Below are 19,676 nucleotides of genomic sequence, written 5' to 3'. Positions count from 1 at the left end.
AAAATAACACTGGTTGAAAATTTTAGGAAATGAACACCATCAATTAAACACCACCTCTAATTAAAGTTGGGGAAAGGTTTTTCTCCCTCCCTGCACATACCTCTCGTATAGCAGTCAGTCAGTGCTCTTTGACTGTCACGCATAACCAGAGGTAGAATGTTTAGTTTTTGACAGTGTAAACTTTCTAAGCAAAAGCAATAAATTTGTATTCTGTGTCATGTTAGGTCACTTTTCTTTCTGTGTTGTTGTATAAGATGCTGCTTTTACATTTATTACAGATCAAGGCTTTTTGTGTATCAATGCTGGATTCAAATGTTCTAGTACAAAGAAACACACTGGAAGTGGTTCTCTTCTTCTTCCCATTTTACTCAACTTTGGTAAGCAACCAAATTCAGTTTACCTATTTGTGACCCATGCAAGGGTAGCATCACAAGGCATTCCACGAAGGTTGCTGCAGGCATGGAAGAAGATGCAATCATTTATTGGGGGATTTTTTTACAATCAAGAATAATTGTTTGTATAGTATTATTGAAGGATTTTAGCTGGTTCATTCCTATGCATTTATGCCCTGGTCATCTCCTGGATTGACTACTGCAATGCTCTCTACATGGGGCTTCCCTTGAGTCTGATCTGAAGATGTCAGTGGGTGCAGAATGTGGCAGCCAGACTGGTGGTGGGTGCAAGTAAATTTGACTGCATCACTCTGGTTCTGGCTTGCCTCCACTGGTTGCCTGTTGTGTCCTGGATCAGTTTCAAAGTTTTGACAATCACATACAAGGCCCTCAAAGGTTTGGGCCCATGTTACTTCTTGAAACGTCTTTCCTTAATGTCATCCACCCAACCCATCCCAGTTGAGGCTCCTCCAAGAGAGGCCCATGAATTCTCTACAAGAGGTAGGGCCTTCTTCACGTTGCCTCCAACTTTATGGAACCAGCTTACAGAGGAGCACCTAGCCCCCTCCCTGTGGACATTTTGGAAGCAATTAAACACATTGCTTTTCAGGGAGGTTTTTCACACCGACAGTTTGTGGCATCTGTTTTTAGGATTATTGCTTTAATGTTTTTATCTTTGTTTTTGTTCTGTATTATATGTGTTGTAATCTCCCAGAGGAGTGCCTCAGCACCTCAGCACTAATGGGAGCAGGATACAAATTGAATCAATAATAATAATAATAATAATAATAATAATAATAATAATAATAATAATAATAATAATAATAATAATAATAATAATAATAATAATAATAATAATAATAATATGCCCTATTCTTGCTTGTCAGTAGCTTGGTACTTTTCTATGTGGTGATGAGAATAGTTTTGTCAATTAACTAATTATAGGTCTGGATTTTTTACAATCTATTTTGCTAGTCAGAAGGAACGAAAAGGCAGTGTATGTGTCCATCAAATCTGCGTTTTCCTCTTTGTTTAGGATCCCAGTGAAAGCGCTGTTCCACTGTCTCGGTCTGATGTAGTCCATCTTCTCTCAGCAGCTGCTCAAACTCTGTTAAGAAGAGACATGTCTTTAAACCGAAGGTTATATGCTTGGTTATTAGGTATTGTACAATTTACAATCGCAATGTTGGTGTGTATATTTTTGCAGTTGGAATGAGCTTCACTGCATAGCCTTGAAATACAGCTTTAAAATGCTGCAGCTATCATCTGAGCTAATAAACAGCATATTACAGATACTCTTTACAAAAGAGATACCCTTTACAAAATCTTGACATATGTCAGGATGTTAAATTAATATACAGTCAAACTTAAATACTAGTGTCTGATAAGTTAGCTGCTAATAGAGTTGTCTGAAGAAATTAAATGAAGATCTTTTCTAATTGTGTGTTTAGAAAATTTCTGTGCAAACAAGGACTTCTCTAATAAAGAGAAGTCTTTTGTGTTTGCACAGCTGTGTTCTCTAGTGACCTGTAAAGAGTAGCTTCCTTCAGCAAGATACCTATCAGAACAATGGAGTTCTTGGCTCGGAGCACCAAGGGTAAAATCATAAATCAGTAAAGCCTTTTGTCTACTAAAAGGAATCGTTTTATGAAGTGGTGAAGAAAATTTTGGTAAAACCAGCTGGTTGAATATTCTATCATATGCAGTTGATTTTTAGCTTGTCTTCAGGCACACTCTATATAAACTGTTAAAAACTGAAAACATTTGCTTTAAAACAGGTGGGCCCATGTCATGGGATTGAGATTTGTACTTCACATATTGGGGACAGGGTGTCAGAATGTCAACCAGTGACACAGTGCATGGTCTAGGAAAAGGGTTTCTGCTATCATGTGACTTTTTCATGCAAAATTATGATATTGTGTTTATGAAAAATTATATCTTGTCCTTAGGATAAATAGGCACTCACATGATAGTATATGTCCAGTTCCTTGTTCTTTTTTTTTTGGAAGTTTGCCATGTAGAAGAATAAGACTTCTGGTGTGGCCCTATATTGGTTTAAATTAAAAAATACAATTTTAGATTAGTCATGAGTTGGAGTCTTCATTTTCTTTGGTCTTTCTTCAGTGCATGTTTCTTACAGATAAAGGCTAGCTGCCTCTGTAGTAGCAAGATGCATTACAGGTTTTCTATACCTTCCTGTATGAAATGACATGTGTCTGTAACTCCAGAAAAACAAGAGAAAGTCAGATAAAATTAGAGAGAGAATTTTTCTATCAGTGTCCTCTGTGGCCAAATGATGCAAAGACTTCTGAAAATTCCACACTGAAAATAGCTGATGCAGAATGATCCAAACAGCTTAACTCCTGTAATAATCACTAATAACATTCATTTAAAAGATTATGATGTTATATACATTATAATATATAATCTATTTTCATTTTTTGGTCCTGAAAATGTTGCATATTTAGGTTCTGATATCAAAGGAGGTACTTATGTACCAGATGAATCTATTTCGATGTCCTTGGAAGACCATGCGCTGTATTTTTTTGGAAAATATTCGAAAGATCTTTTAGTTGAAGTAAGTGTGTATGATATACCTTGAAGAAGACAGCCTATATTTTACCTGTCAGCTGCTTAGTATGTATTAAAGTACTGTAGTTTTGTCTCAGTTGATAATGTATAACACATTCTCTGTGCCAGGGTACTTTTCAGGAGATTCTCTATCCATTTCAAAAGGACGTTGTGTGAATAGCCTGTTGTTCTTTTTAAAGCTTGTTTCTTTTAAAAGATAATATTAAATTTTAATGGTTTAGTACAAAATACGTAGTGCATGAGCAATTGTTCTGCAGTTTGTCCAGAACAGACATACAAGCATATTGACTGGGACTGAGCAGTTTAACCAAATGCCTGGCACTTCATCAGATATTGGATCCTAGTTCATTTCTGGTCTCACTTTTAAGTGATGCTTTTAATTTTGTGAAGTACTAAACAGTTTAGAGCCAGCTTACTTGGATAATGGCTTACTTGGATAATGGCTTTCTCTGAAACTAAGCCACACATTAAGATAATCAGGAGTCCTCTTCTGGGTTTCTCTGCCAAAAGAAGGAAGGTTGCTGATTAGCAGAGAGAGGAACTTTTCCATAACGGCATCCACTTAAGGAGAGCCCTTCCTTGAGGTTGATGTGACACTATCTTTCTGAGATTTTCTGTTGCAAATAAAGACAATTTTTATTCACTGTGGCCTTTTAAATAACTTATGAAATCAGTCTCTCATTTTTAAAATGTGTTTTCAACTTTGAGTTTGTTGTTACATTTATTTTCTGTTGTATTTATGCTGTTCTTCATGCTATGTCTTATTTTACCTTTAAATTATTTTTATAATAAGCAGCGGCTGAAATCCTATTGCTTAGCATAGTAAGTCACACCAGCATAGGCCTGTGTGAAACTTATCAAGGAGTGAAACTTATAAAGAGTGGACTCACCAAATTCCCTACTGATTCAGTAGACCTACTCTAGTTGCAACCTGTGGTGTGATTAGATGGGGAAGCAAGGTCACGTTTACACTGAAAAGAATAACACTGAATGTGATTACATTGCCCCAGGTGAGCTCCAAAAAGGGAATATCCTTGCCACAGAATAAAAAGAACCCAGATGGGCATGAAGCAGGATCTGGCTGGTTTGAGGTTTCCTGTATGTTGTATAGTAACTAGAAAGTAAATAGAATCAGACAGTGCTAAAGGTGGCCCAAAATGTAAACCAAAAGGCCATCTGATCACACCCCTACTATGCTAAGAAACAGGATTGAAGCCAACGTAAGCCAGTTAAGAAGTTATTAGGGTACAGTATGTAAATCTAAATGATGTTTGCTGTTCTTGGTGGCTGTTACTGCTTAAACAGGGCCATAAACCAAGCTGGAAGCTCAACTGCTCATAAAATCAAGTATCAGAATATTGTATCCGCGAAGACTTTCATGGCCGGGATCTAATGGTTGTTGTGGGTTTTTCGGGCTCTTTTGCCGTGTTCTGAAGGTTGTTCTTCCTAACGTTTCACCAATCTCTGTGGCCGGTCTCTTCAGAGGACAGGAGTAGCACTCTGTGCTCTGGTGCAGTTTGTTTGGGAGTTGAGTATTTATAGCTGTTGGATCAGTTTTTGTCCTTTTCAGGAGATGGGTGATTATGGTGATCAGTGTGTTTTTGCTGTTGGTGTATTGTTCTGATAAGGTAAAGAGATTATCTGTCACTGTGATTGATGAGTGTCGTTAGCTGGTCTTTTGTGTGTAGTGATCACCGGTCCTTGTGGCTCAGTAGAGTTCATTGACCTTTTGCAGGCTGTATTTTTCAGTGCTGGGAGCCAAGCTTTGTTGAGTTTTAAATTTTCTTCTTTTTTGTTGAAGCTCTGCTGGCGTTTGTGGATTTCAATGGCTTCCCTGTGCAGTCTAACGTAATGATTGCTGGTGTTGTCCAGTATTTCAGTATCCAGCCTGCAAAAGGTCAATGAACTCTACCCAGCCACAACAGTGATCACTACACATAAAAGACCAGCTAACAACACTCATCAATCACAGTGCCAGATAATCTCTCCTCCTTATCACAACAATACACCCACAACAAAAACACACTGATCACCATAATCACCCATCTCCTGAAAAGGACAAAAGCTGATCTCACAGCCATAAATACTCAACTCCCAAACAAATTGCACCAGAGCACAGAGTGCTACTTCTGTCCTCTGAAGATGCCGGCCACAGAGACTGGCGAAACGTTGGGAAGAATAACCTTCAGAACACGGCCGAAGAGCCCGAAAAACCCACAACAACTATTAGAATATTGATGCTACCATCTGATTGTAATCCCAGCATCTGTGCTGTAAGAGAAAATAATATTGCCATACTTATGGTTATATTGTACTGTTGACATGTTGCAACTTAGCTTGAGTCCCTGGGACCCAGTCCAGCTCTTCTGGGGTCACAAATCTCTTTGGAGTTGCCCAGATGGCTATGTTCTTTCCCCATGACACCATCATATTGGTGGTTTCCAGATTTTATACCATTGTTCACAGTAAGTCCTAAGGCTTTGTTGCTAATAATAAGAGGCTAAGCCTTAAATGTGCTGACATTTTGATCCCATTCATTTGCATTTGACCAACATCCCACACAACCTTTCTGAAATTGGATTTGTCCTTTGAGCTGAAAAGTGTTTCTCTTGTTCATTCAAAGTAGTCCTTTCATGCTATGAAAATGAGAGCAAAGAAGAGATCTGTGAGAAGACAACTACTGAAGAGAAACTCATGTACATTTTTAATGATTATCAAAGGATTTAGCGTAGAGGATTCACTTTTTCTGGGCTGAACTCCCTCTACCCCTTTTACACAAGAATATCTGATGCAGTGACAGAAGATACTATGTTTTCCCCTCAGCTGCAAGTTAACAGTGGTATTAGGTTGCTGATGAGTTTTGAAGATGGCTTTGGATGGCTTAGTTCACCCACCTTTTCCTTTTTACTGGGTTTTGACTGCATTTTGATAATTTATGAAGCTCTACGAATGGCAAAAGGAATAGATTTATTTATTTATTTATTTATTTATTTATTTATTTATTTATTTAACTTAACTTAACTTAACTTAACTTAACTTAACTTAACTTAACTTAACTTAACTTAACTTAACTTAACTTAACTTAACTTAACTTAACTTAACTTAACTTAACTTAACTTAACTTAACTTAACTTAACTTAACTTAACTTAACTTAACTTAACTTAACTTAACTTAACTTAACTTAACTTAACTTAACTTAACTTAACTTAACTTAACTTAACTTAACTTAACTTAACTTAACTTAACTTAACTTAACTTAACTTAACTTAACTTAACTTATATGCCAAAGGTCTCTGGCCACATCCGGTGCTAATTTTGTTTCCAGTCTCAATGTTTTTATGTTGTTTAATAGGCCCTAATAGAACTACTATATCAGAAGTCGGCAGAATTTGACTTGGAAGAACAGCAGCATGCATATTTGAAACCATTTCGCATTCTTATAAGTCTACTTGACAAACCTGAAATAGGTAAGAGAAGAGTTTCTCAGGAAAATTAATAGAAAAATACAGTGTGGCGGATTTCCGCCATCACCCATGCGGCAAGGGAGCAGCCTGGGTAGGTGGGGCTCATCAGCCTGGGAAGGCAGCTGATCTAGGAGAAGGAAAACTCAGATTTCAAACCTCCACCGCCTTGTGGCTATATCCACTGATGGAAAAGGCTTCAGGAGTAAACCTCGAGGCAAAATCCGGAGCCGGAATCCTGGAGGCAGTTCATGTCATTCTGGCAACTCCTGCGACATCGCTGGAACCAGTTGCCTTTCCATTGTATTATTTCAGTGATGTGGAGAGGGGGGATTTGCTGGTTGGGTAACAGCCTATCCTCCATATTTGTGCTCTGGAGAGTACACTCCAGCTTCGCATACAGCGTCGAAGTCCTCCATACAGAGCACGTTACCGTAGTCTCTCAAGACTGAAGGACGCCTATGAATATAGCAAGAAGAGAGGCATCATAGTTTATGCACTCGGAACATAGCTTAAAGAATGACCTTGTGACTTGTTTTAACTGGAACCAGTTTAATATTTTTGGTTTAGTTTCCTAATGCTAAGAAGTTGTTTGCTATCCATATATTTTGCAATTAAAAGTTACCATGAATTATAGTCAGAATTTAATTCTTCAATTAATTTCTTTTTCTTGCAGGGCCACCAGTTATTGCTGATTTGTTTCTTGAAGTGATCAGAGCATTCTATCGTTATTGTGAGGATACATTGGGTTGTGATCTTAAGCTTAGTTATAGCCAAATTGGCAGTGTCCTTTCAAGGTATGCAATAAGTCATTTTCAGTGACTTTTTGGACTGTGTTAACATCATCATATGTAGATAAAACATTTTTGTGACATGTGTTTACTGATTTCTTTCTGTTTATTTTTCTCCTGTTCTTAACTGTTGAAGTAATAAGAAAGACCTTTTAAAGGCAGTTTCAGTTACATCCTGGCTACAACAACCTACTGGAAATACAGTGCTTACCAGGGTGGATTTGATTTAAATCAAACTTCTTTAAATCATTATTTAAATTTTAAAAATCTGATTTTTCATTGGACAGTTTAAGAAAGTATGATTTTAAAAATAATTAAATGGTGAATTAAAAATTAAAATATCATTCATATTTATCCATTCTGCTTCCTATAGAAGCAGGTGGCCTGATGAGATCATTGGGATCCACTGGAATTATAGGCTTTTCCCCATAGTTATTTATAGCCGAGATGTTGTGGTAGTCAATGTGCAGCAGTGATCAAAGTGGCATGTATTTCCTTGACCTTCACGCCCCCATAGAAATGAAACTACACACAGATTTTTAGACCTGAGGCATGCAGATTCTAATGGGAAGTGGCCATGGCATCCCCAGAGCCTCTATGCATTTTAAGTCTTAGTGGGAAAATTAGCAGAGTGAGTGTGTCAGAGAAGACTGGAACCATAACTAATTTCTCTGATAAGGTGGGTATGGGGTTTTTATTGATTTTTATTTAAAATATTTTCAGCCCACTTTTCTCCATAAAAGGACCTAAGGCGGCTTACAACAATTAAAAAACAATATTTAAAAGCTAAAACAACAAATACACAAATATTAGAAAAGGATTAAACAAGTATTATATTAAAATGATCAATAAAAAACACATGTAAAAACATCGGAGTACAAGAATCCATTTTAAAAAACCCTCAGGATGCCAATCACAAAGGAAGAGCCTGCCCTAAAGAGGAAGGTCTTTGCTTGCCTGCAGAAGTTCAGATTGGGATGAGCTTGGAATTTCAGTTTTATTTTAAATCTTCAGTTCCCATTTTTGGTACCATTGTGTCTGAAAAGGGATTGATTGATTGACTGACTAATATACTCCCTTTCTCCAAGTCAATTTTTTTTTTAAAAAATTATGGTTTAAATGAAATATTTGCTCTAATGTTCATAATAGTTCAAATATATATTTATCTACTGATTGGTTATGAAATTTTGTGGACTCTCATTTTAGCACAATCAAGGAAAACAAGAATGCATCTGAGATTGTTAAAACAGTTAATCTGCTGATCACCTCCTTAAGCACAGATTTTCTGTGGGATTATATGACCAGATGTTTTGAAGACTGCTTCAGGTAGCTATGCATTTTATATTGTTGCTTTAATTAAGATAATCTGAGGAAGATTAAAACCTGATTAAATAAGAGAGCAAAATGTAATTAATCCCAGGACATTTTTAAAGAAATATATATTCATTGTCTTGGTTTTCCTCACATAATCATACACTGGTTGAGATTCTGCTCATCTTCATGTAAACTGTATGTGTTGGGTATTATGCCCGGACAACAAGGGTTGCACAATTTCATGGCACAATCATCACACAGCTCTTGTCATGACTGTGGAGCAACATCCATATAGAAGTGCTTAGTGAATAGCACTCTCAATTTACCACAATTTATCCAATCCCATTGCCCAACTTCAAATTGTACATGCAGAGCTGTGAACAGGGCTTCAGCCACCATCTCCTATAAATCTTACATTTTACCGTTTTCTTTTTCTTATGAACTCTTTTAGATCTGCTAATGTACCCTGGTTATTTTGATTAAAAATTAACTCAGTAGCATGTAACCTTGATCCAGCAGAAGAGAGCAAGAAAATCTGTTCTTCCATCTCTAGCATCTTCTTCTTTAAAACTAATTTCTTCTCTATCTGGAACCTGCAACAAGGCATTCTCCTTTTCTTACTCCTCAATCTTCTTACTCCTCAATCTCCTCAAAATCTGCTCTTGAGGTTTCCCCAGTCCTCCAGAGAATATCCCATATTCTATGTGGAAAAAGGAAAGTTGCTTCTTCAAGGCTTTGCCAGCACAAAGTACCCAATTGGATCTTGGTCACTATTTTAAAACTATTTTCTATTAAAAGTGGCAAAAACATCAAAGATGATCAGTATAGTGGAACATGGATGAAAAGGTTATCGAAATTCTGTTTTCCATTTTGTTGCAGAAATATGTCTATGCAGGGAGAACCTCCAGCTAAGCATATAGTCACTCTTGCCACGGTTTCAGAACTCTGCACTCTCCTGGTATTCCTTCTAGATGTGATACCCTTGGTAAGTCAAATTTGTGTGCATTTCTAGAGCTATCCATATTAATTCACTGCTTTTAAAAATGTTTTTCCCAGCTGTAATTTTGTTTGGCTTTTACTACAAGAGTAATTTGCTTACTCTGTCACAACAGAAACATCAGAGACTTGTGATACCCTTCGGAGACCTTTGATACCCTTAATGGTAGGGGAACTGAATATCAACAGGGGGTCTTAAAGGTCATTGCCAAGTGTGAAATGCCAGACTATCAACAACTTGTACCCAGGAAAAAGACATACTTTTTATTTTGGGGCCATATATAAATATTAGCCATTTAGTCCCTCTCTTGTGTCTGAGGAAGTGGACTTGTCCACAAAAGCTCACATTAAAGCACAGCAATTTTAAGACGCCACAACATTTTAGTCTTCTTTATTTTTTAGTTTTCTTTTTTTGTTTTGACCTGATATGCTGTGATATAAAAAGCTACAAAATACATTGTAACATGAGTTTTTGTGGTGTGTTGTAATGAAAACTGATGGTGGAACAATTTTGTCAGTCTAGAAAACATGTTATCTGTAAACTTGTGAATGAAGAGAACTGACGTCTTTGCTTTTTGTGACTATTTTTTGTTACGAGCTGTGAAAGGATAGGCTTTTCTTGGAGACTGTGTGTCAGGGGTTTTGGAGAGAAGATTGACAGGTCTGCAGTAACATGCCTAGAACTTGAGCAGGAACGTTCTAGAATTTTTAAATAACATCCTGATTGATTGTGGTGAATTTTGTCTCTTGTTCTTTAATTGTTCTTTGGGCTACAAAAAAAAGAGCAATATCTCTTTTCTTGAAGGAAGTACAAATTTAAAGTGTACAGAAATCAGTTTTCACTTAAATATGCCACATCTTCACCATTTGCTTACTTGGAATTCTTTGCTTTTTTTAGGAACTTTATTCCGAAGTGCAGTCTTTATATCTGCCTCAGATGCTCAGCTGCATAGTGCAGTCCCTTCTTGAAAATATGGAGATTCTTAGTTTACCAGACCTAATTCATGCCTTAAAGACATGCTTCAAAGTGCTCAGCAAAGTACAGATGCCTCCTGCCTATCTAGGTACTGAAACAGGAAGCTCAGATGCTGTAGGTATTAAGACTTGTATTGTGTAATTGATACTGTATTTTATAAAATCATTAATTGCATCCTTCCATGGGAACTATTGTAATTCTTGTGCTGTAGTTATTATAATAATAATCACCATCATCTTAGAACTGCAGAGCTAGAAGGGACTTTATGGATCATCCAGTCCAGCCCTTATTTATGAGGCACAATGGGGAATCTAACCCAACCTCTGGCTCTGCACCCAGATACCTAAATTACTGAGCTATTCAGCAGTTCTGTAACTGGATCCTCTGCATTTAACTATCAGCACAGAATGAAAAAACATGTATCTCATACATTGACATCCTGTTTCTTGAAGTTATGCTATGTAAAGCTAACAATGTCATCAACTGTGGGAATTTTCTGATTTCTCCTCTGAGAGTCTCGAGATTCCTGTGTAATCACCTTCCATATCAGGAAGCCATTGGGCCATGAGGTGGGAGAGGAAAGTCTTTAATTACCAAAAAAATGACTGCCCTCAGGATGATTCTACCATTGGCAGTGATTTTCAGTGAAGACTTCTGTCTCCTAATTCACAGCCCCCATGGTGTCTCAATGACTAAAATGATTATATCGGAGTTTGCTACCGTCAGAAGAGAAATTGAAAATTTTAAATTTCCAAATACTTGCTGTGTCTGATGAAGTGATCAGCCGTTCATGCCATAACTTACTCAACAGTATTTCAGCCATAATGTGTGAACAGCAATGCAAATTTCAGTGTGAGTTCTTTCACTGATTAAAGCAATGCCAGATGCTTAGTAATGGTGTGTATTGGCCACCATATACTTTATATGTCACACTACTTATGATGGTGAGATGGAAGGTGGTAAAAAGTTTACTGACTTAATTTACTCATATCCTCAGTCTTTGAAGATGGAGATTATATAAAATGTATTCATATTGTAATAGGCTGTATATTTTAATTGTATTTTTGTGTTATACTAATATATATTATAATAATCATATTTGAATATATCCGCTGGTCTGTGACCGTAATAAAAATCAATCTATCTATCAGTGTGACTTCACAGACTGAGGCTCCTGGTGGTTTCATCATGCTTAACCCAGTCAGCATCCATTATGAGGGGAAATAGTGCTCCAGCATAAGTTTTTTTATAATAATATTAATATGAGTAATCTATTATTGTTTTAGAAAAAGTATAATATTCAGTTTAAGATTAGTCTTACTAAATGTAGCTAAGCTCTGGGGATGTCAATCCCAAAATCTATTTTTCTTTTTGTTTGTCTTCTGGTACACGCAGAAAAGTGTTTTCTGTGCTTGTTTGCAAATAAATGTGTGTAGGGGTGGCATGATGAGCCATTTCAGCTTTTCTTATTTTTAGCTGTGTCATTGGTCTTATGAATGAAGAGAATTTACTTCAAAGTTAAAAATTAGATACAGTCAAACTAGGCTGACAGTAAAATGTTTGCACCACTAGTGTATTTCCATATGTTTCATCTTCTACAGTGCTTATCAATTTCAAATTTATTGAAATAACAGGAAAAGGTGAAAAATAGAGGATACTAATGAAAAGCAATAAAACATGAGATAAAACAAACTATGCATTGTATTAACATGATTAAATTAAAGCATAAATGTGAACAGGTGAAAAATGACCACAATGGCAATGATAAAAGAATAAATGAAATATAAAAGTAATTGTATTAGATAATGAGGCTGTAATCAATGACATATGGAATATAAGAGAAGGCATTAGAAAACTGAAGAAGCTTTTGGTGCAAATTGTGGAACTCAGAAATAATCCATGCAGACTGACAGAAATTGTGAAATAAAAGAATCGTAAAGAGGGATATTTAAAAAAACTCTAAAAGATCAACTGTAATATTATCTTGGTGAAAACTGTTATTATAATATTTGATAGCAAAGATAAATAGAAAAATTCAAAGGAGAAATAGGCCCAAATCCTATTGTTTAGTGTAGTAAATATGCTATGCTAAAGTAAGTCACAGTTAGAGTAGGTCCATTCAAATCAATGGAATTTACCAAATCCCTGTTGATTCAGTGTGGGCTTACTCTAGTGAGTTTTACTACCTTAAGCAAAAGGATTTTGGCCATAGTTTTGCTTCTAAAGGGGTCAGCATACTAAGAGCATCAGGAAACAAAGTTGCAGTAGAAAGAGAGAAAGATGTAACTATGGATATTCAAAGACCTTGCTGTTACCACATGAGAGAAGGAGACAAGCAGACAGCTATAGAATTACAGTATTGGAATGAAGCAGAAGGAGAATGGAAACCAACACCCAGCATCAAATAATCCTTAAAAGCAAAGATACATGAAATCATTTTCAAAGGAGTAGTTGTGCTACTCTGTTCCAGCAAGACAACTGAATCCTATGGCTCATTTAGAATTTATTTTCTAAAATTTCATGACTAAAAATTCATGACTAAAATTTCATCAGATTTCTTTTAACATGACTTGTTATAGATTATAATCCCGCATCTTCAAATGTATGAATTCATATTTTGGTTTCCTTTTAATATCCTCCAAAACTTCTAACTGTTTCCAACTTACTCTTTGAATGAAGAATTTTCAGTTAAATTACAACTGGCTATACATAGATAAATTAATGACCAAAAACTTTGGTAGCTTCTTTGTTCTTTCATTTTAATTGCAGCCTGTCTTTCAAACTTGCTTATGATAAATTATCTTAACCCACAAACCTTATCAGTCACCATAAATCTGTCTTCTGAATAACTCCTCTTTAAACTGAGGTCAAATTGAAATAAAAGTTATTCTCAAGTGTAGTAATGTATCAGTAAAACAAATTACAGGACAAAGTCTGAGTCACAGAAATTTTAAAAAAAGAAAAGAAACAAAAAGCAAAATAGATTCAATATACATGTGTGTTAGAACCATATACTTTTGATATGCATGTGAAACAAAGGATGAAAATCCAATAAGAAATCACATATTAAAAGCAAAATGGGAAAACTACCCTGGCTACTTAAACTGAGAAGCTAAACAGTGTCAGCAATTGTTATTTAAAATACAGAATAATAGAATACTCACTCACTTTCAAAGATTAGCAAACAACAGACATTTTAAAATTAAACCACCCAAAGGAGAACTCTTGTGCTAGGACTCTAAATTTTGATTTATTTGCATGAGGAGAGCCATAAAACAATAAAGGAAAATTGGAAAATGCAACATTAGCTATATTTTAACCAAAAGCATTTTAGGATTGTTTCTTCAGCCTGCCCTGTTTGCTTCTTCGCAAAGCAGCATCCTAATTAGTCTCATGTTACTTCATAACTAGAGAAGCACAGTTTTTCAAAGTTTATTTTAGGGGGGAGATGTTGTGTTATTTGGAAGGGTGAGTCACTAGCCTTCACTGCCTTGGCACGTCCAAATGAAAGGAGGATCTTTGCTTTATTGCACTCTTCACACTTACACATTTTATGGCTCTGAGGCCATGAATATCCTCAAGGACACATCATTAACATTCCTGAATCAGTCCTTGTTTCCAGCACATCTGAAGCAACCCTTCACTATATTTGTGAACCAGTGTTTTCGCTTGTAGAAAGTCTGCATTCTGTGAGCTACCTTTCCATTCACAGCACCCCCAATCCCAGAATATGCTTCCAAAAATGAGGGCCTAGTTAAGCCATGCATTTCTCACATGTAAGTGGAATGTCCTACTCCATGAATTGTTAGCTGTAAGGATAATTTAATTGGATTTTTTGCCTTGGTAGTGGGCCATTAATACTTGTTATATCATTTCAGAGCCCTATAAAAGAAGAAAGCCAAGAATTGACTTCTGACCTGAAGAGGCAACAAAATGAAGAGGACATTCCTTTTCCTCCACTCAAGTCTGAAGATAGTGGCATAGCCCTTAGTGCTTCATCTCCAGAGCTCTCACAGCACTTGAGAATCCCTAGAATCTTCCCAGAGAAAGATGATGTCTGGAAAAAAGGTGGGAGCATGCAGAAGACCTTGCACTGTATCCAGGAGCTGGTTGCAAAGTTTGCCAGCAGATACATATTTGCAATTCATTTGCAAGGTCCCAGCGCAGGTACTGTTCCGACAGCACACGTAAGTCAAGAGGGGAGCAAAGGAAATCATTACCCATCCACTGCAAACACTGGCAAGAAAAGGCGTTCCTGGGACTCCAAACAAATCATTGTGCCTCAGTTTAAGCAGATGCTGACAGACTTGTTCACTGTACGAGGATCACCATTTAAACAGAAAGGTCTGGAACCTCCCTCTCCTTCAGATGACCTTGGTAGTCAGAGAGGGAAAGAGGAGGAAGAATGGGACATTAACCAGGTTATGCTTGACTTGGGAGACATGAGAGAGGACTGCAGAGAGGCCTTCGCGGCAGTGTGCTATTTGTTGCTGGATTGTACTACGTTCCCTGTGTATCTTTCTGAAGATGAAATGGAACACCTCTATTCATCTCTCTTTCAAGTGTCTGGTAAGCAGACCGTTCCTACTAGTCTAATCATCGGGGCCATGCCTTTGTAATGCAGAATAGGCATGTTTTGTGGAAGCAACTGTAGCATGTGAGGCAGACTGACAATGTGCAAGTTGAAGCACATGCTGTTTAAAACAGGTCAGTATATCAAGAACAGAATGTTAATATCTTTAGGCTGCAGTTCAGTGCCCACTTAACTGGGAGCAGTTCCTCTGAATATACTGAGTAAACATTAATAGGATTGCGGATATTTGTTCCAAACCAAAGGAAGCCAGGTATGTTCAGGGATGGATAAAAAGCTTCCTGATCTTTTTGTGGCTAATCAGTGGCTTTTTCAAATGAAACATGACCGGTTGATTTAGGTGTTGATAAGGCATTTGTATGTTTGGTTTCAGGAAGCATAACATTTGCAGGAATAGTGTCACTCCTCCCAAAACGTAGAGTCCTAAATGGCAGCAGCAGCAACCAGCCAAGAGACAACCAAATATGCTCGGCATCTTAAAACTGTCAATTGGACATAGAAATCTCTTTGTGGGGAGGGGGAGGGAGGGGGTGGCAAGCTAGAAACCTGAGCAGTTCTCTGATGGAGAGGATATGTTGCAATATTTTATTGTTGCTCATATATCTGTGTATTTATCAGTAAATATTTAATATAGCAGGAACGGTTTTAAAACATTTAAAATCATTTGAATATCATAGGAAAGATATACTGTAACTAAACTTTTTGTTTGCTTTCCTCAGGAGGCTGTGAATCCAGTTTCCCCCTGTGGCTGAAATCCTTGATGACAATATGCTGCTGTGTCAATGACTGCTACATTCAAAATGTAGCCATCTCTGTACTGCTAGAAGTGATCAATCATTCCCAGTCTTTGGCTCTGGTTATTGAAGACAGAATAAAGCGAAATAAAATTCCTGGGCAAAACCCTTTCTTTGGAAGGTTGCAGATGGTCACTGTGCCTCCTATTACACCTGGAGTTCTAAAGCTAATTTCAGAAAAAACTGATTTCTATCAGGTGGTGTACTTGTATTATTTGCAATTGAAAGATGAATATAGAGCCATAATATAATGGGGTTTCTTTGGATCCACATTGTTTCTGAGATATATTGCCCTTTTTACTGTACCAGCATTGACATTACCTTTCAGGATGACTGAATAGTGTTTCTCATTCCTGTGTAGCTGTTGCAACAATATTCTTTCCTCACACATCCTTAATCCTAAATATGGGAGCCAAGTCACTTAAGGAACAGCAGTAATTGTGCTTATTGAAACTCAAAATCAAGGGCCCAAAACAAAAAGCATGTTGACAATAAAAAAATTTAAAGGATATACTATTTTTTTTAATTTAAAAAAAAACCCAACATTTTATGTGCTATGACCACCACTGATGTCATGGCTCCTTACCATGTTAATTCTGAAGAGCGCATCCAAAACTTAAGTGAATCTCTGCTGTATCCTCAATAGAGGTTTTATGTTAACTTTTGGTTTCGTTGGCTGGATAGCTCAGTGAGTTAGGTATCTGGCTGCAGAGCCAGAAGTTGGGAGTTTGATTCCCCACTGTGCATCCCAGAAGAGCCTTCTATATGGCCTTGGGCAAGCTGCAGAGTCCCGGGGTGCCCCCATAAAAAAGGATTGATCTGGCATCTGGTTTTCACATTGAGTTTCCCCAAACTGTTGCAAATTTCTACCATATTTGTTTGTAAGATACAGTGATGGAGACTTTATGGCACGGGAAATTGTCAAAAATCATGTGCCTTGATGTATACAAGTTTGATAGTGCAAGCTCACCACTGAAAATTTTGGTTAACAATCAATAAATATATTTGCTTAATTGCCCTTCAAGAAATCTGCTGCCCAGTAGTATTTATCTTATATTATTCTGCTTAAATGGTGCTGCCTTAAATTAATGGGAAATCACTTTTTATATATTTACAAAATATAGGCTTTTTCATATTCACTTTATTGCTTATGAATAAACACCATTTGGTATAATATAATGAGAGGGTTTTGCAGGCTGACATTGCCCACATACTTGGACTACAGCTCCCATTGAGTTTGTCTTGTGGAAGCTGGAGTCTAAATCCCTAGAGGGCACCAGCTTCCCTATCCTTGCAGTACAGAAAAACACGGAATGCTGTGTATCTGTATTTTGTGCTTCAATTTATCTGAAATGACTAATATGTTTTTTTTAATTTAACTACAGAGAGTTGCTCAAGTGCTTTGGGATCAGCTAAACAATGAGAAAAGAGAGCATCACAACACTTGTGTAGAGCTGTTCTACCGTTTGCACTGTTTAGCTCCATCAGCTAATATCTGTGAAGACATAATCTGCCATGCATTACTGGATCATGATAAAGTAAGGCTTTTTGGTCTGAAATTTGTCCCTTATAGAAAAGCAGAGCAACAGGAGCAAGGAAGTTAGAACAGAACTGGATGTATTTATTTGAAAGTAACTTCCACTGTATTTCACGGACCTACTTCATAATAAATAAATGTGTGGTGGATTGTAGCCTTGGTTATATATATGTGTCCTGAAGAGATTCCTATGATCTCTGCCTTTTCACAACCTCAGGTGAGGTTCTTCCCATTGTCTGCAGGCTAACTGAATAAATAAATATAAATACCAAAGTGTTGAAACCACAGTGTGCTATTCAAAAAATTTAAAATGACAAACATGACTCTTTTCTGGAACTGTTTCTAAAGCCAGTAGCTGTAGCCTGACTAAGGGAAGTTTTTATTTGTTTAAAACATTTATTGCCCACGCTATATCACAGAATCTTAGGGTGGGTTACAAAGCTGTATAATTTTTTTAAAAAATCTTATGTTATTTAAAACAATTTAAAATCAAACAATTTACAACAAATTAAAATATCCAAACATTAAAACCATTAAAATAGTTCTGTGTTCTTTTCCCCTCTTGAGTCTTTTGCTTAGCAGTGATAGAAGTAGCAGAAATCTTATCACATAACTACAGCTCTGTATCAGCAAAAAACACCTTTATAGAAGTTTATTTTGGATTGCTCATTAAGATAAGGAATGACAAGCCTGTCCTCAAATCAATGACTAAATGTTATCCCTTTCTCCTGGGTTTTGAGATAAGAGTAGAATGCAGTTAACTGGATAATTAAAAAGATACCGTACGTGGTAGCAATAGTAGTTTAGTTATACTCCTAAAAATGAAAACAAAACAAAAACTAGAAAATATGATGAGCTGCTTCTCAGACTATCATTGTTTTCATCTAGATTTTATATTTTTCATACTAGAAGGAACTAAAGCCAAACATTTAGAAGGCTGTAATGGTTTTTTCTTTTCCTGGTGGTTGCCATCTGAAAGATTACATTAAAAATTCCATTAAGGTCAGATGCCAATTCAACACTTTTCTCCCCTCAAATATCTTGAGAATCCATTATTTCATTGGTGCAAGTAATTCTTCCATCAACGCACATCACAACTATTCCACACCATCCTTACGTCCATAGTGGAAGCTCATTCCTTTACGGCAAACCTTCTAGTGATGAGTTGGTCTGTATTTAATTGGGTTAGACCTTGGAAGACATATAACCTCTTGTTGGGGACTCACTTGAGCCTTATTAGCTTTCTAGAACTTGAAAAAGGTTGCATTCTGATGGCATAGCCTTTGAGACACCAGGATCTTCTCCACAGTCCAGTCAGTAGGACTATTATGGAGGCTTTCACAATTTGTATTCTATAATTAACATTTGTATAATAGAAAATTAAATATCTGTGTTTGTAGAATTCATTGAGCTGAACTGAGTACTCTTGTTTTACTGCTTGAGTTTCTTTTCTGCTCAGGGAACAAGGCTAGAGGCACTCTTCCGATTCTCTATTATATGGCATTTGACAAGGGAAATCCAAGGCAGCAGAGTGACTTCCCACAATCGATCTTTTGATAGGTACTGCTATTTTGAATTTGCATATTTTCATAAACTATACATACTTCAGTCAATTGAGCTGAAAAAGACTATGTTTGAAATCCAGTTGTATTTGTCTATTGACGAAACACCCTCAGACAGTGTAGTGGGCCCCACATCCCCTGCAAACATCTGCTCTTGAAGTGTCAAGCAACCTTCCCTAACAAATTATGGAGATGCTGAGGATGGGAACTCACTGAGGTGTATCAATGGTGAACCTCTCCTGGAACATGTTACATACCTCAAAAATCCTATTAGCATTCCCATAAGTTGGAAGGAATTTGACAATGGTCAAAGCCCTGTTGCTTAGCATAATTAATTACACTAGAGTAACTCCACCAACTCAGTTAGGATTTGGTGAGTTAACTCTTCCAGTTAGAGCAGGCCCATTTGAATCAGTGAAACTTTCAGAGGAGTTGACTCACTAAATGCATGTTGATTCTATAGACTGACTATAGTGCAATTTACCACACTAAGCAGCAAGGTCTTGGCAAATATAAAAGCACCATCAGGAAACTGTGGAGGGAAAAATGAAACATCTGTTATATGAGCAGATTCTTCTGTCACAGCATTGTATATCATCTAGTACTTTTGCAGGGGCAAAAGACAATATAGGCAGAAAATGTTTTTTCAACACTGTACAGTTTATCTTC

The 19,676-nt window shown here is 36.8% G+C and overlaps 1 protein-coding gene across 4 annotated transcripts in view; it reads left to right on the top strand.

Moving 5' to 3' along the window:
* Window positions 1-19,676, top strand: part of DOP1B (DOP1 leucine zipper like protein B) — an 87,279-nt gene that overhangs the window by 22,488 nt on the left and 45,115 nt on the right. For all 4 annotated transcript variants that reach the window (XM_072994119.2, XM_020789388.3, XM_078390550.1 and 1 more), the window contains exons 6-17: window positions 279-377; window positions 1,429-1,552; window positions 2,861-2,970; window positions 6,338-6,452; window positions 7,123-7,243; window positions 8,444-8,563; window positions 9,431-9,536; window positions 10,446-10,637; window positions 14,402-15,092; window positions 15,834-16,105; window positions 17,294-17,446; window positions 18,905-19,005. In XM_072994119.2, the coding sequence (XP_072850220.2) occupies window positions 279-377; window positions 1,429-1,552; window positions 2,861-2,970; window positions 6,338-6,452; window positions 7,123-7,243; window positions 8,444-8,563; window positions 9,431-9,536; window positions 10,446-10,637; window positions 14,402-15,092; window positions 15,834-16,105; window positions 17,294-17,446; window positions 18,905-19,005 (2,204 nt within the window). The remainder of the gene's footprint in view (window positions 1-278; window positions 378-1,428; window positions 1,553-2,860; window positions 2,971-6,337; window positions 6,453-7,122; window positions 7,244-8,443; window positions 8,564-9,430; window positions 9,537-10,445; window positions 10,638-14,401; window positions 15,093-15,833; window positions 16,106-17,293; window positions 17,447-18,904; window positions 19,006-19,676) is intronic.

Source organism: Pogona vitticeps, chromosome 3 (assembly GCF_051106095.1).
Source record: "Pogona vitticeps strain Pit_001003342236 chromosome 3, PviZW2.1, whole genome shotgun sequence".
In the NCBI taxonomy this organism is placed as follows: Eukaryota; Metazoa; Chordata; class Lepidosauria; order Squamata; family Agamidae; genus Pogona; species Pogona vitticeps.
This window is presented reverse-complemented; position numbering and strand designations above follow the sequence as displayed.